This window comes from Bos indicus x Bos taurus, chromosome 16 (genome assembly GCF_003369695.1).
Source record: "Bos indicus x Bos taurus breed Angus x Brahman F1 hybrid chromosome 16, Bos_hybrid_MaternalHap_v2.0, whole genome shotgun sequence".
NCBI classification, from domain to species: domain Eukaryota; kingdom Metazoa; phylum Chordata; class Mammalia; order Artiodactyla; family Bovidae; genus Bos; species Bos indicus x Bos taurus.
In genome coordinates, this window is record NC_040091.1 from 58702520 (window position 1) to 58715744 (window position 13225).

Here is a 13225-nt window from a genome sequence, read left to right on the forward strand (position 1 = left end):
CTCCAGGCAAGAATACTGGAGTGGGCCGCCATGCCTCCTCCAGAGGATCTTCCCAACCCAGGGATTGAACCCAGGTCTCCCACATTGAAGGTGGATTCTTTACCATCTGAGCCACCAGGGGAAGCCCATCATTTACTGAGTACCCATTATGAGTCAAGTAGTAAGGATACAACCTAAATACCAAGCTTGGAGCCAAGAAAGCATGATCCAGCAGTATGATGGGGAAAGCACAGAGGGCTCTGAAGTGCAAGCTAGAGGCACCTAACCTAGAGCTAGAAGATCAGAAAGGGCTTCTCAGGGTAAAACATGATTCGGTGGAAACAGCTTAAAGTCAGACAGACCTGAGTTCAAATCCTGGCTCTGTTACTAACTAGCTGTGTTACTTAAAGCAAATTACTTAGTAAGATCTAATATTTACATAGTGCTTACTCTGTGCCAGACACTATTCTAAATGCCTTACATATATTAATAACTCATTTCACTTTAATAGCCCAATAATATACACACTATTATCATCCCCATTTTGAAGATGAAGAGACAGGCCAAAGAAGTCAAGTATCTTGCCCAAGGTCACACAACTCATGGGAGGCAGAACTGGGATCCAAACTCAGGTAATTCATCTCTAGAGTTTATGCTTTCAACATCTGTCTGCATTACCTGCCAACTTCTCTAAGTTTCAGTTACCCCCATCCATAAACTAAGATATATTTTTAAAATTAAAAGGAATAAGCACTTGGGAAACAAAGTGTTAGATCAATTGAATCTATTGTTAAACACAGGCAATTATTTATTCTATTTAAACCTAATAAGAACATTATGGGGGACTTACAGTTAGTCCCATTCTGAAGATGGAGACATTGACCCAGAGAGGTTAAGTACTTAAGCCAGGATTATTCATGTAGCAGGTGGTAGAACAACTATTCAAATCCAATGCTACTGATACTGAAGCCCACTCCTTCGAGCTGGGAGAAAGCCATGCCTACGGCCTGCCAAAGAGGACATAAATGGCTGTGGGCCATACTGTGAGGAGGTCTGAGGTTTGGAAGTCTTCAGAAAAGCTTCAGACACTGAAGCACTGCCTCCATGAATGGAAGTTGCTCAGTCGTGTCCGACTCTTTGCGACCCCATGGACTGTAGCCCGCCAGATTCCTCCATCCATGGGATTTTCTAGGCAAGAATACTGGAGTGGGTTGCCATTTCCTTCTCCAGGGGATCTTCCAGACCCAGGGATCAAACTCAGGTCTCCCGCATTTCGGGCAGATGCTTTACCATCTGAGCCACCAGGGAATCCCTCAACATTGCCTAGAGGTGCCTGTTCACTGGGCAGCCCCCACCACCCCAAGTACTTTGGCTTCAAGGTGACATTCAGAATGTGCATTCAAACACCCAAGAACATCTGTGCCCTTAAAAGAGTCCAGACTCACCCTTAACTATTTGAAGCTAAAAGTTACCCTCAAATGCTCCCCAGTGGAACCCTCAAACGGCTGCCCTGCACAGCAGCACCCACACACAGTGGGCACACAGTGGACACACAGTGGGCACACAGTGGGCACACACCAGACTAGGGCTGGGCACCTGACTCCAACTCCAGGATTCCTTGTAAGTCCCAAGGAGGCTTGCTGTGAATCATTTCTTTCCAGGTGCCTCACTTTCTTTATCTGTGAAATAGGGATAATAAACACTTCCATTCCCCATCTCCCATGGGTTCTGTGAGGACTAGGGTAAGATAATTGCTGTGCAGGCAATGTGAAAGCAACCTGAGACACTGTGAATGGAAGGTGTTATCAAAATGACATGTTCTGAGCAGTGACATGATGACATTATTTTTTTGTTTGTTTGCTTTTGCTTAAAACCATTATTCCTGCTAAAGAAAATACAAGCATGCATGCTCAGTCACTAAGTCGAGCATGGCTGTTTTGCAGCCCCATGGACTGTAGCCCACCAGGCTCCTCTGTCCATGGGATTTTCCAGGCAAGAATACTGGAGTGGGTTGCCATTTCCTCCTCCAGGGGATCTTCCTGACCCAGAGATCGAATCCACATCTCCTGGGATTAAATATTGGAATTAAAGCAAAATTTTGTATTTAATTTCTTGTATCTATTTAAAACAAACAGTACAGTCTTGTCTTCCCAGAAATGTAAAATAGTCAGTGTTTCTAAACAATGAGACTAATTTTGGTCTCCCACTTAAGAGAGGTGCTATAAGCCCTTATTTTGAGTGTGAATGTGTTAATATCCCATGAGGAGCCTCCTGGTATCTGAGACTAGTTTCAGAACTCACATGTCCTTCCCAAAAGAGAGTCAATGTGAGAAGAGAGCTGCCACCTGGAGAAATTCCAGATCAGTCCAATTATCACCAAACCAGGACAGTATGTTTGTGCCTCTAGGCTCCAGAGGAAGCTCACACTCAGCACATCCAACACTGAGCTCACCACTTCCTCCGAGGCTCTCAGTCCCAGCAAATGGCAAATCTCTAAGTGCATCTAGTTTGCGCCTTCCCACTCAATGTCTGATAATACCAGGATCCCTTTGTAAAGGATCCTCCCCAACACACTATGCCTCAGACTGGTACATGACACATGTGATCTCAATATGCCCACAACCACACGATGAGAAAAGCACTATCATACAAATGAGGTGACTGAAGCTGTTAAGCTAGAGACAGAGCGAGAACTTGCACCTAGGTCAGGCTAACTCCAGGGCTTCCCTGGTGGCTCAGATGGTAAAGAATCTGCCTGCAATGTGGGGATCCCTGGGTTGGGAAGATTCCCTGGAGCAGGGCATGGCAACCCACTCCAGTCTTCTTGCCTGGAGAATCCCCAGAAACAGAGGAGCCTGGCAGGCTACAGTCCATGAGGTCAGACAGACCTCATGCAGAGTGAGACACAACTGAGCAACTAAACACAACGCAGCAGGCCAACTTCAAGGTCCTTGTTCCTTCAACTATTTTAGGATGCTCTCCCGTTACCAAATTCTCTATTTTCTTCTGCTTTGGTATCTTTCTGATCATCACCTCCAGTGCCCTCTTTCAAGGATCATCACCTCGGGCCTCAATTGCTTCAAGAATCTGCCCTACTGCCTCCAGACTACACCTGACCCCCTGACCTTGTCCCATCCCTCATCCCCATCATTACCAAAGTGAACTCTGCAAAAATGCAAAGATGATCATGTCATTCCTCTGCGAAATCTTCAATAGCTCCTGACAGCTTCCAAGAAGTGTTCAGATTCCTCAGTGCCTCATGATCCTATCCCTTCCACCTCTCTAGAGTCACCCCCCACCATTGCCCACATCCTTTGCTCCACAGATGCTATTTGCCATTCCCTGAAGGAATCATGTTAGTACCTGTGTCTCTGTCTTCCCATGGCTTAAATGGCTTTCCCTTCCCTTCTCTTCTTCCACTATTCAACTGTAAATGTCAGCATAAATGTCCACCTTCTCCAAGAAATTCTTCTTCTCTGCCACTTAACTGGGTCTTTCTTTCATGTATTTATTTATTCACTTAAGAAATAATTATTTAGGGAATTTTCTGATAGTCCAGTGGCTAAGACCACACACTCCCAAAGCAGAGAGCCCAGGTTTGATTCCTGGTCAAGGGACTAGACCCCACAAGCCACAACTAAGAGTTACTCATGTCACAACTATAGGATACAATGAAGACTGAAGAGCCCACATGCTGCAACTAAGACCCAGCATAGCCAAATAAATAAATAAATTTACAAAATAATAATAATAATTATTGAATGCCTACGATGGTCTCGGCACCATGCTAGGTGCTGCAATTATAATAATGGATCAAACCGATACTGGTCCTGCCTTGAGGGGGGATTACAGTCCAGTGGGAAGGAGACATTGATCCAACAGGGCTAATCACACTATGAAAGAGAGTTACAGGACGCTCAGAGACCACATAGAGATAGTCCCATGGAGGGGAGGGACAGAGAATACTCCCCTGAAAAAGCAACATCTGAGTTTAAATTTGAAGTTCAGGGGAAGACAGTTTAGAGCATTACAGGTAGAAGGAATAGAATCTTCAGAAGCTGTGAGGCGAGTTGAATCTTACCAAGGTCTAATAACTGGAAGCACAAGAGACTTACTCCTCAGTCCCCTCACTAGTCTGCAAGCAAATAGATGGCAAGACTCTACTCCAGGCTACTTAACGTTCCCAGTACCTCACACCTGATTTTTTTATAAATAAAGGAATATATTCCATGTTTGAAAGCAGGAGGTATGATATTTTTTAATGGAGACTCGAACTTGCAAATACCTTGGCCTGAAGAATGTTTGTTGCCACATCTATCACGGCGAGGCCTGTGGCTCCAGCTGCTGCCGTCACTAAAACAGTTTCTCTGTGCAGGGAAAGAGGAGTGTTACTCAAGAAACCAAAAGTCATCCAGCAATATGATTTCATGAACGTTCTGAAGATGGGACATTTTAAAGCAAGACGAGAACTGAGAGTTCATCACATGAGTTTAACCCCCTCGTGTCCAGGTACACGTCCATGAACGCTCTCCAGCCTCCTGGGCCGTGTCATATATGTAGATCAGTGCTAATCTGGTCCAGTCCTGAAGAATTCCCAGGTGAGGGTCCTTAATCTCTCTAGGTAGCCTCTTCCTCATTTCATTGGTAGCCTTCCTTTGCGCTACCACTCCAATTTCTGCTTCTTAAATTCTGTCCTAAAATCACTCCCATACTAAACACTGCCAACTTTCAGAAGTTGATGATCACGTAGCAGTCGCCGCTCTTCTAAGCCCATCTCCCTGGAGCAATTCTGAGCTCTCAGAAAAGAGCAAGAAGCTGTGGGAATGCTCCCGGTGAAGTGAGAAATTCAGCACCTCTGAGCTTGAAATACCTGTTAAGTATACCCAGCCAAGCCTCACAGAGGCAAATACCACTGTGTGTGCGCTGGGCTCAGTCACTCAGTGCTCAGGCCTGTCTCACTCTTTGTGAGACACAAAGGGACTCCAGTCTACAGACCCCATGGACTGTAAACTGCCAGGCTCCTCTGTCCATGAGACTTTTCAGAATACTGGAGTGGACTGCCATTTCCTTCTCCAAGGGATCTTCCCCACCCCAAGATCAAACCCGTGTCCACTGCATTGGCAGGTGGATTCTTTACCAACACACCACCTGCCTATGGTATTTGTGATCTGTGATGCCCAGCCAAGCCTCACAGAAACAAATGCCACAGACTTCCACTAAAACCAGAGTGAAATGAGTTGAAATAAACCAGCTCTCTAAAATGTAAGGTTTTCTAGGAAGTGATCTCCAGAGGGGTCAGACTTGAGAGAAAGATTTCTCCAAATTCATATTGGCCAAGTCTACCGTCCCCTCTCAGGCAAAAGGGTATCCCCACTGTCACCAGGCTCCAATCTTGGGCCACTCCTTTCCTTTGGCTTTTCCTTAGATAGCTGTGAGGGTCAGGGAGGGCTTCCCACGTGGCCCTAGTGGTAAAGAACCTGCCTGCCAATGCAGGTGATGTAAGAGACTCCGGTGTGATCCCTGGGTTGGGAAGATCCCCTAGAGGAAGGCATGGCAATCCACTCCAGTATTCTTACCTGGAGGATCCCATGGACAGAGGAACCTGGTGGGCTATAGCCCATAGGGTCGCAAAGAGTCGGGCATGACCGAAGGGACTTAGAATGTACACAGGGTCAGGGAAGGAAACAGAGGGCCACGGTCTTGGTGGACATTTCTGGTACTAGAAGAGGTACCATCTATCCCTCTGTCGTTGACATAGTCCTCACCCAGGCTGGGTACAGGCCCGATGCTCCAGGGCGAAAATAGCAGTGCCATACGACACGGGCAGAGCAGCAGCTTCTCGGAGGGACACTTTTTCTGGAATCTGCCACAGGTTCTATAAAAGAGATAACAGTGACTTACAGATTAAGCACTGTACCTCTTCATAAAGGCTGCTCAATACATATTATGACTTGACTTGCAAAGGGCAACACATGTCAGGAACCAAGCCCAGTCAAGACCAAGCAAGTGATGGTCAATTTCAAGACTTGGGCACATCAGCTTTCAAAAATCCTAAAGCTGGCATCTGGATCAGGAAGGAACCAATATGCACAGGCTATAACACATGCCACTGCGGTATTAATATAATTAAGTGAACAACAAGGTACAAAAATTTTGCCTTAAATAAAGCTGTTTAAAAAAAAAAAAGTGTGTACTAGCCACCACTAGGGGGCACCATTCACATCCTGGACAGCCACACCCCTACACCAGCCTGCTACCTCCCAGGAGGATTGTCTTTCACAAGCTTGGTGCGGAGAAGCAGCTCATTACATCCAGGCTTCAAACCAGTTTTTCTACCAAAACCACCTAACTATGGTCCAGTTGGACAGCCAGTCGATTGTTCCAGGCCTCAGAAAACAAAATGCCCTTCTTCATTAAACCACTCAACACAAACAAAGCTCTATGCAATGGTTGTCACACCAAAACAAGCAAACCAAAAAAAAGGGTTTAGCATTTGAAAGAAAGAAGTGCTTGGCTGAGAAACAAGATATAACCAAAAGAATACAAAAAAAGAAAGGAGAAGGACTGAGGGATAGGTGAAAATGAAAGACAGCAGAAAAAGAATCTCCAAGGATGAATATTGAGGAGTAGGGCTACCTTGTGGTCAGTGATGCATTCTTCAGCCATACCACTAAAGCCAGGCAGGCCAATGACTCGATCTCCCTGGAGGGAAAATGCCATTAAGGGTATGTTCAAATGTACGCTCTTGCCATTCGACCCCTTCCCAAATTAATCCAAAAAAGAAAGAAAATTGTTCTTTCTGATCCAGTAAGACAGTGGAGAAGGCAATGGCAACCCACTCCAGTACTCTTGCCTGGAAAATCCCATGGATGGAGGAGCCTGGTAGGCTGCAGTCCATGGGGTCCCTAAGAGTCAGACAGGACTAAGCGACTTCACTTTCACTTTTCTCTTTCATGCATTGGAGGAGGAAATGGCAACCCACTCCAGTGTTCTTGCCTGGAGAACCCCAGGGACAGTGGGGCCTGGTGGGCTGCTGTCTATGGGGTCACACAGAGTCGGACATGACTGAAGTGACTTAGCAGCAGCAGCAGCAAGACACAGCTTCCCTTAATTATCTATTCAGTTTTACTACTTAGTAAATAATTCAGCTGTTTTCACACAACCCCCATCAGGCGGCCAAACCAGTTTGAGCACATTTTGGACGATGACTTAACCAAGAAAGGAAAAAACTGATATGAATTAGAATCCCAGTATTCATTTCTCTCACAAAATACTGAAACTTGAGAATTCTCTATCCTTTCAGTAACTAAAACCCAGGTGCTGCCTTTCATTAGTAATAAAAAGTTTAACTAAGCCAGGACAGGCTTCCTTCCCTCAATTCAAAATTCGTTTCTCCCCGCTCTGCCTTTGGTGTCTGCTGGCAAAGTCCAGGAAAAGCAAGACCCTCTGGCTACAAACTATTTCTCATAGTTACCCACACATCAGTTCCCTAGATTCAACTAATTTACCTCTTTCACCGTGCTGACATCTGTGCCTGTCTCCAGTACCATCCCAGAAAACTCCATTCCTAAAACAAATTTTAAAAATCAGGTTATCTGTAAAGCCCAGCACCAGAGAGATAAGAAAACTCTGATCGACAGGGTGTCCTATGAGCTTTCTGGAGCCAAAAGGGTTTGTGTTCTGCCCCCTACCCCATCCAGGAAGAAGAATAGGAGTGTTATACCCAACACACAGGAAAGTGAATTAAGATTTCATGATACAACTTGAAAAGCTATAGCAGTTCCATTCTTACCATGACACAAATGAAAATTTCAAGAATGGGCAAAAAAATAGAGAATCATGAGTATACAAGTACTTTTGACCATGATCTCTGGGGCCTTGGGCTCCTCCAGCACCCCCATGATAATATTCATCATATGGTATTTATCTGTTCCCAGGTCTCCTCTTCTGGACTATGAGGCCCCTCAAGGACATGAACTATATTCATGCATACAGCACTTGGTTCAGTTGGATGAACTGGTGTTGTCTGCTCTTTCCTCCTCCACCTCCAAAATTTCTGAGTTTAATGATCATACATTTCCCACTTGAGCTGCCAGAAGAAAAACTCAATTGAGTAAGACCTCTTCCCCCTCAACCAGCATGTCAGCAAATACAAACAGAGGGAACCGGTTCCAACTGTTGAGGCAAAACCAAATGCCCTAAGGCCAAAACACTGCAACTGTTTTGCAATCACTGTATCCTTAGTGGTGTCTATCTGTATAAAATATACATGTACTGTATATTTACAGTATATAACTGTATATTACTTATGTATATATATAGATACACACCAAACTATACTTATATCTCTTTTAATAAATTTCACCAACAAAAATGAGTCATTGGTCCACATACTCGGGATCTAAATGTAATCAGATTGAGTATAATGCAAGTCAGAGAGCAGCCCACTAAGAAATGGATAAACTCTATATCTTCTTTCTGATCCTTTGATATTAGGTTTCTTGGGGAATGCATTTGTGAGGACTGAGAGTTGTAGCTGCAACCAGATGTTTATGATCCTTCATTGAAAAATTAAAATTGAGGAACTATCAAGGAATGAAAGAGAATGACTATGGCCATTGATGATTCTGATCAGGATTCTGGTGAGCATAATAATACATAAAATTTTATTTGTTCATTTATGCCTTTTCAAAGTATTTATTAAGGGGTGGATGAAGTAAGTGAAGGGGATTAAGAGGTACAAGTCTCTAGTTAGAAAACAATAAAACCACAGAGATGTAATATACAGCAGAAGGAAATAGTAATATTGTAATAACTCTGTATGGGACACATGGTTACTAGACTTATTGTAGTGTCATTTCATAATGTATGCAAATGTCACGTCACTGGTACACCTGAAACTAACATAACATTGCTTGTCAACTGTATTTCAATCGATCAATCCATCAAGTATTTATTGAGTATTTAGTATGAGCCAGATACAAGAGTACTAATGGGGCCAGGGTGGGCAGGCAGGATAATGTTGAACAAGACAGTCATAGAACCTTCCCTCACAGCACTAGAATCACTAGAATCTAGTGATTCTAATTAGCAGTGAGGCTGAGATGTCTTTTTTTTTTTTTGGCCACACCACACAGCATGTGGGATCTTAGTTTCCCAACCAGGGATCAAACCTGCATTGGAAGCATGGAGTCTTAACCCCCGGACCACCAGGGAAGTACCGCAGCTGACATATCTGAATCACCACTGATAGCAGGCAAACACCACCATGGAACTACTCATGAAGCACATGGATCTTTTTTTTTTTTTTTACCAATTATGATTTTTTTTGAACTTTTTGTTTTGTGGTATAGCTGATTAACAATGTTGTGAAAGCTTCAGGTGAACAGCAGAGTGACTCAGATACACCCATACATGTACCCATTCTCCCCCAAACCCCACTCCCATCCAGGCTGCCACATAACATTGAGCAGAGTTCCACATGCTGTAAAGTTGGTCCTCGTTGGTTATCCATTTTAAATATAGCAGTGTGTACATGCCTCATGCGAAGAGTTGACTCATTGGAAAAGACTCTGATGTTGGGAGGGATTGGGGGCAGGAGAAGGGGACGACAGAGGATGAGATGGCTGGATGGCATCACTGACTCGATGGATGTGAGTCTGAGTGAACTCTGGGAGTTGGTGATGGACAGGGAGGCCTGGCGTGCTGCGATTCATGGGGTCGCAAAGGGTCGGACACAACTGAGCAACTGATCTGATCTGATCTGATCTGACATGTCCATCAGGCAGCTCTTTTAAAAGTCTCTATATCTTCTCTTTTTGAAGCAATCACTTTGCCCTTTCATACTCACCGGGTGTGAAGGGAAGTTGATGCCTCTCCTGATACTGACCCTGACACGCCAAAATATCAGCAAAGTTAATCCCACAGAAATGAACATTAACTCTGACCTGCAAAGGAAATAGAGCAACAAGGCAGATCAGTACACATCTTTGGAGACAAATTCATTCAATTATATGGTAATATTTACTGAATGTCCACTATATGCTAGGTACTGAACTAAGTACTGTGCACAATCACAAGACAAAATGGACAAGGAGCTAAGAGTATAGTACAGAAGACAGACATTAACCAGATAATTAGGAAAGTTTATGGGCTAAACTACAACTCCTACACGAAATGTTAGATAGAAATATATGGTGCTATGAAAGCACATAATGGGGAGATTTGACCTTTGAGGGAAGTAAGAACTGTGAGGAGTTAACTATTCAAAGTGGGGAGGGGGAGCCTGGCACAGACAAAAGCAGTGGCCTGTGCAAAGGCCCAGTGTATGCTTAGTTGCTCAGTCGTGTCCGACTCTTTGCGGCCCGGCAGACTGCAGCCCACCAGGCTCCTCTGTCCCTGGGACTTTTCAGGCTAGAATACTGGAGTGGGTTGCCACTTCCTTCTCCAGGGGATCTTCCCAACCCAAGGATAGATAGAACAATGGAAGCCATTAAAAGATTTTAAGCAGAGGGTAATATGATCAGCTGTTGTGGGATTCAGGAATTCTAGAAGCGAGAACTAGACTCCCCAGCTTATGTGTTTCATGACAGAGAGAGAGCAGAGGCAGCCCTGTAGCAGTTTCTGTAGCCCTTGTTAAGCAGTGGTTCTCAAAGTGTGGTCCCCAGACTACCAGATTCAGTGTCACCTGGCAACTTGTTAGATGTTCAGATTCTCAGCCCCTGACCTACTGAATCAGAAACTTTAGAGGACCAGCAACCTGTTTTGACAAGATAAGTCTGATGCAGCCTGAAGTTAAAGAACTACTGTCACATACCAACCCAACTCAACAGGGCTTGGAATCATGGGAGGAAATGAAGGCTGAGACAGAATCGGTGACATTCATTTATCTGTTTACATTTCCTATATCATACAGAGGTGACCATATTGATGAGAAGATATTTTATGAACAAAATGCATTCATTCAACAATATTTTAAGCATCAGCCACATGCCAGGCACCATTCCAGACTATGGAGATTTAATGATGGATAAACTCACATAGTCCCAACTCTCATGAGCTAATTCCTGACACAACAGTCTGGGCAAATAACAGAACGAAGAAGCCCAGCTCTCAACCTGTTTGTGTGCTCTCTCAATGACTGTCTCAAACATTGTGTGCTGACACGCATAGCACATATAAATTCCTGAAGCCACTCTACCTTAACTCAACATGGATGTCTTTCAGCATGTGAATCCCAGGAAGCAGGGCTGGCTGCTAGCCTACAGTCACCCAAATTATCCATTTAGTCCCAGGGTCTGCATTAGTGATACTTTGGGACTGCAGCCACATTTCTTCCCCTCCCAGGGGTCTCCAACCCTGAGACTCACTGTCCGTTTCACCTTGTCAGACGGTCTCATTCTCCACACCAGATGAGTGTCACCAGGGTGATCGAAAGGCAAAGCCAAAGTGACCACCACATTTTCCACCTCCCTAAATGTGGGTAGATGCCCACAACACTAACATAATCCCACCCACCCCAAATCACTGCAGTACACCAGAGGAGGGCACAAGGCACATTATCATGGAAATAGGGCTGGCTGAGGGGAGGAGGGAGGGCAGATAATTAGATGCCGCAACTGAAGGAGGGGAAGCAAAGAATGGAGTCCATTTATCTGTGTTAAATCAATAACGTGCAGGCGGTTATGCAAAGTCGTGTGCAAATCAGAATTCTCTGTTTCTTTTTTTTTTAGAATTCTCTGTTTCTGAGGCAACAGCTCTGGGGCCTTCTACGTTTGTGTTTGGGGGAACAAGCTTCCCTTTGCATGGGCTTTTGTGACCCTGGAAAGGGCCCATCAAGAAGACCAGCAGAAAGTTGTGCTCCAGTCTCACGGGCGCCCCCTAGCTGAGCACTCGGGAACTCAGTCCGAAAGGGAACTAGCAGGTCATGAGTGGTGGCCTCAGGGAAGGGGTCGTCCAGGGGCCCGGCCAGTCACCTACCTCGTGCGGCTGGACAGGGCGAGGGGTCACCTCCTCAATGACCAGGGGCCGCTTCAACTCGGCGCACAGCGCGGCGCGGTAGTTTCGGCCGCAGCCCTGCCAGGCCGTTCTGCAAAGCGGAACAAGGGTCGGGTTACTGGGGCCGAAACTGGGGCCGCCCTTAGGGGTCTGGGGATGAGTCAGGTCGCACCTGCAGAGCCATGCCCGAGACAGGAACCGTCCCCACGCCGCCGCCATGGCCCAGAGCAAGTGTCGCCAGAGGGGAGAGGTCCGAGTGCGGCAGTAAGAGCCGGCCGCCGCCTGCCCCGCCCCGGTGACCGGAAGAGCGCGAGGGCGCCGGGCGATAGGCCCGGGGACGTGTGACATGAACTGACCCAGGCAGGCGGCAACAGCCCGGACCGCGCCACCGGCCAGCTTCTCCCGCGCGCCGGAGCCCCCTGGTCCCCCGGGGACCGCCCCCCCTCCCCGCCCCCGGAGGTGGAGCCCGCGGCGGGGCGTGTAGGGAGGGTGGAGGGAAAAAAAGAGTAGATAGAACTAGATTCCCGGAGATTAACGTTTGTTATCGTTTTTTGTCGCCAATTCGGGAGACTTTTAACCCACACTTGAGGTTCTTGTATAAAGAACAAACTCGTGGTTAATAGTGGAAGTGAGGGGAGGGGCAAGATAGGGGAAGGGGAATATGAGGCACAAACTACTAGGTATAAAATAAATGAGAACAAAGATGTAATGTACAGCACAGGGAATACCGCCAATATTTTATAACTTTGGGGTAATTATTGATTTTTATCAAAATACTCCTTTCCAAAAGTATTTTCTGTTCATAGACTATTTCTTGACTGCTTCAAAAGGACATTTGACGCTGTTGACCTCACATCTTTTGATATAAACTCTTCCCTTAACTTCTTATAATAACTCTAAAAAATATTGAATGATTATATTGTACACCTGTAACTGATATAACTTTGCAAATCCACTATACTTCAACAAAACAAGGTATAAATAAACAACTACGGTCCGTGAGGGTGAACCTCTGCATGTGCAAAATCCTAAATGCATAAAGGCTTTATGGCTGCCTTTAACATCTTACTAGGATTTGAGAGGGTAACAGGCAGGAAAGCTGGGGGTCTCCAAACGGAGGAAATAGGCTGCAAGTGTCAGACATTTTTTGTTTCTCTCTTAAGGTGCAGGAGGTAACCAACAAGTGTTAGATGTTTTCCCCTTCTCTACACAAATTTAAAAAGAGGTTTCTCTTAAAATTCTGTGTTGC

The 13225-nt window shown here is 45.4% G+C and overlaps 1 protein-coding gene across 2 annotated transcripts in view; it reads right to left on the bottom strand.

The window, feature by feature from the left end:
• The window catches only part of LOC113906794 (quinone oxidoreductase-like protein 2), a 32557-nt gene extending 20163 nt beyond the window's left edge, over nucleotides 1-12394 (bottom strand). For both annotated transcript variants that reach the window (XM_027565424.1, XM_027565423.1), the window contains exons 1-7: nucleotides 12149-12394; nucleotides 11959-12067; nucleotides 9830-9926; nucleotides 7488-7546; nucleotides 6616-6681; nucleotides 5745-5854; nucleotides 4265-4346 (exon numbers count right to left, since the gene is read on the bottom strand). In XM_027565424.1, coding sequence (XP_027421225.1) covers nucleotides 4265-4346; nucleotides 5745-5854; nucleotides 6616-6681; nucleotides 7488-7546; nucleotides 9830-9926; nucleotides 11959-12067; nucleotides 12149-12324 — 699 coding nt within the window. In that variant the 5' untranslated portion in view covers nucleotides 12325-12394. The remainder of the gene's footprint in view (nucleotides 1-4264; nucleotides 4347-5744; nucleotides 5855-6615; nucleotides 6682-7487; nucleotides 7547-9829; nucleotides 9927-11958; nucleotides 12068-12148) is intronic.
• Between the last annotated feature and the right edge of the window lie 831 nt (nucleotides 12395-13225).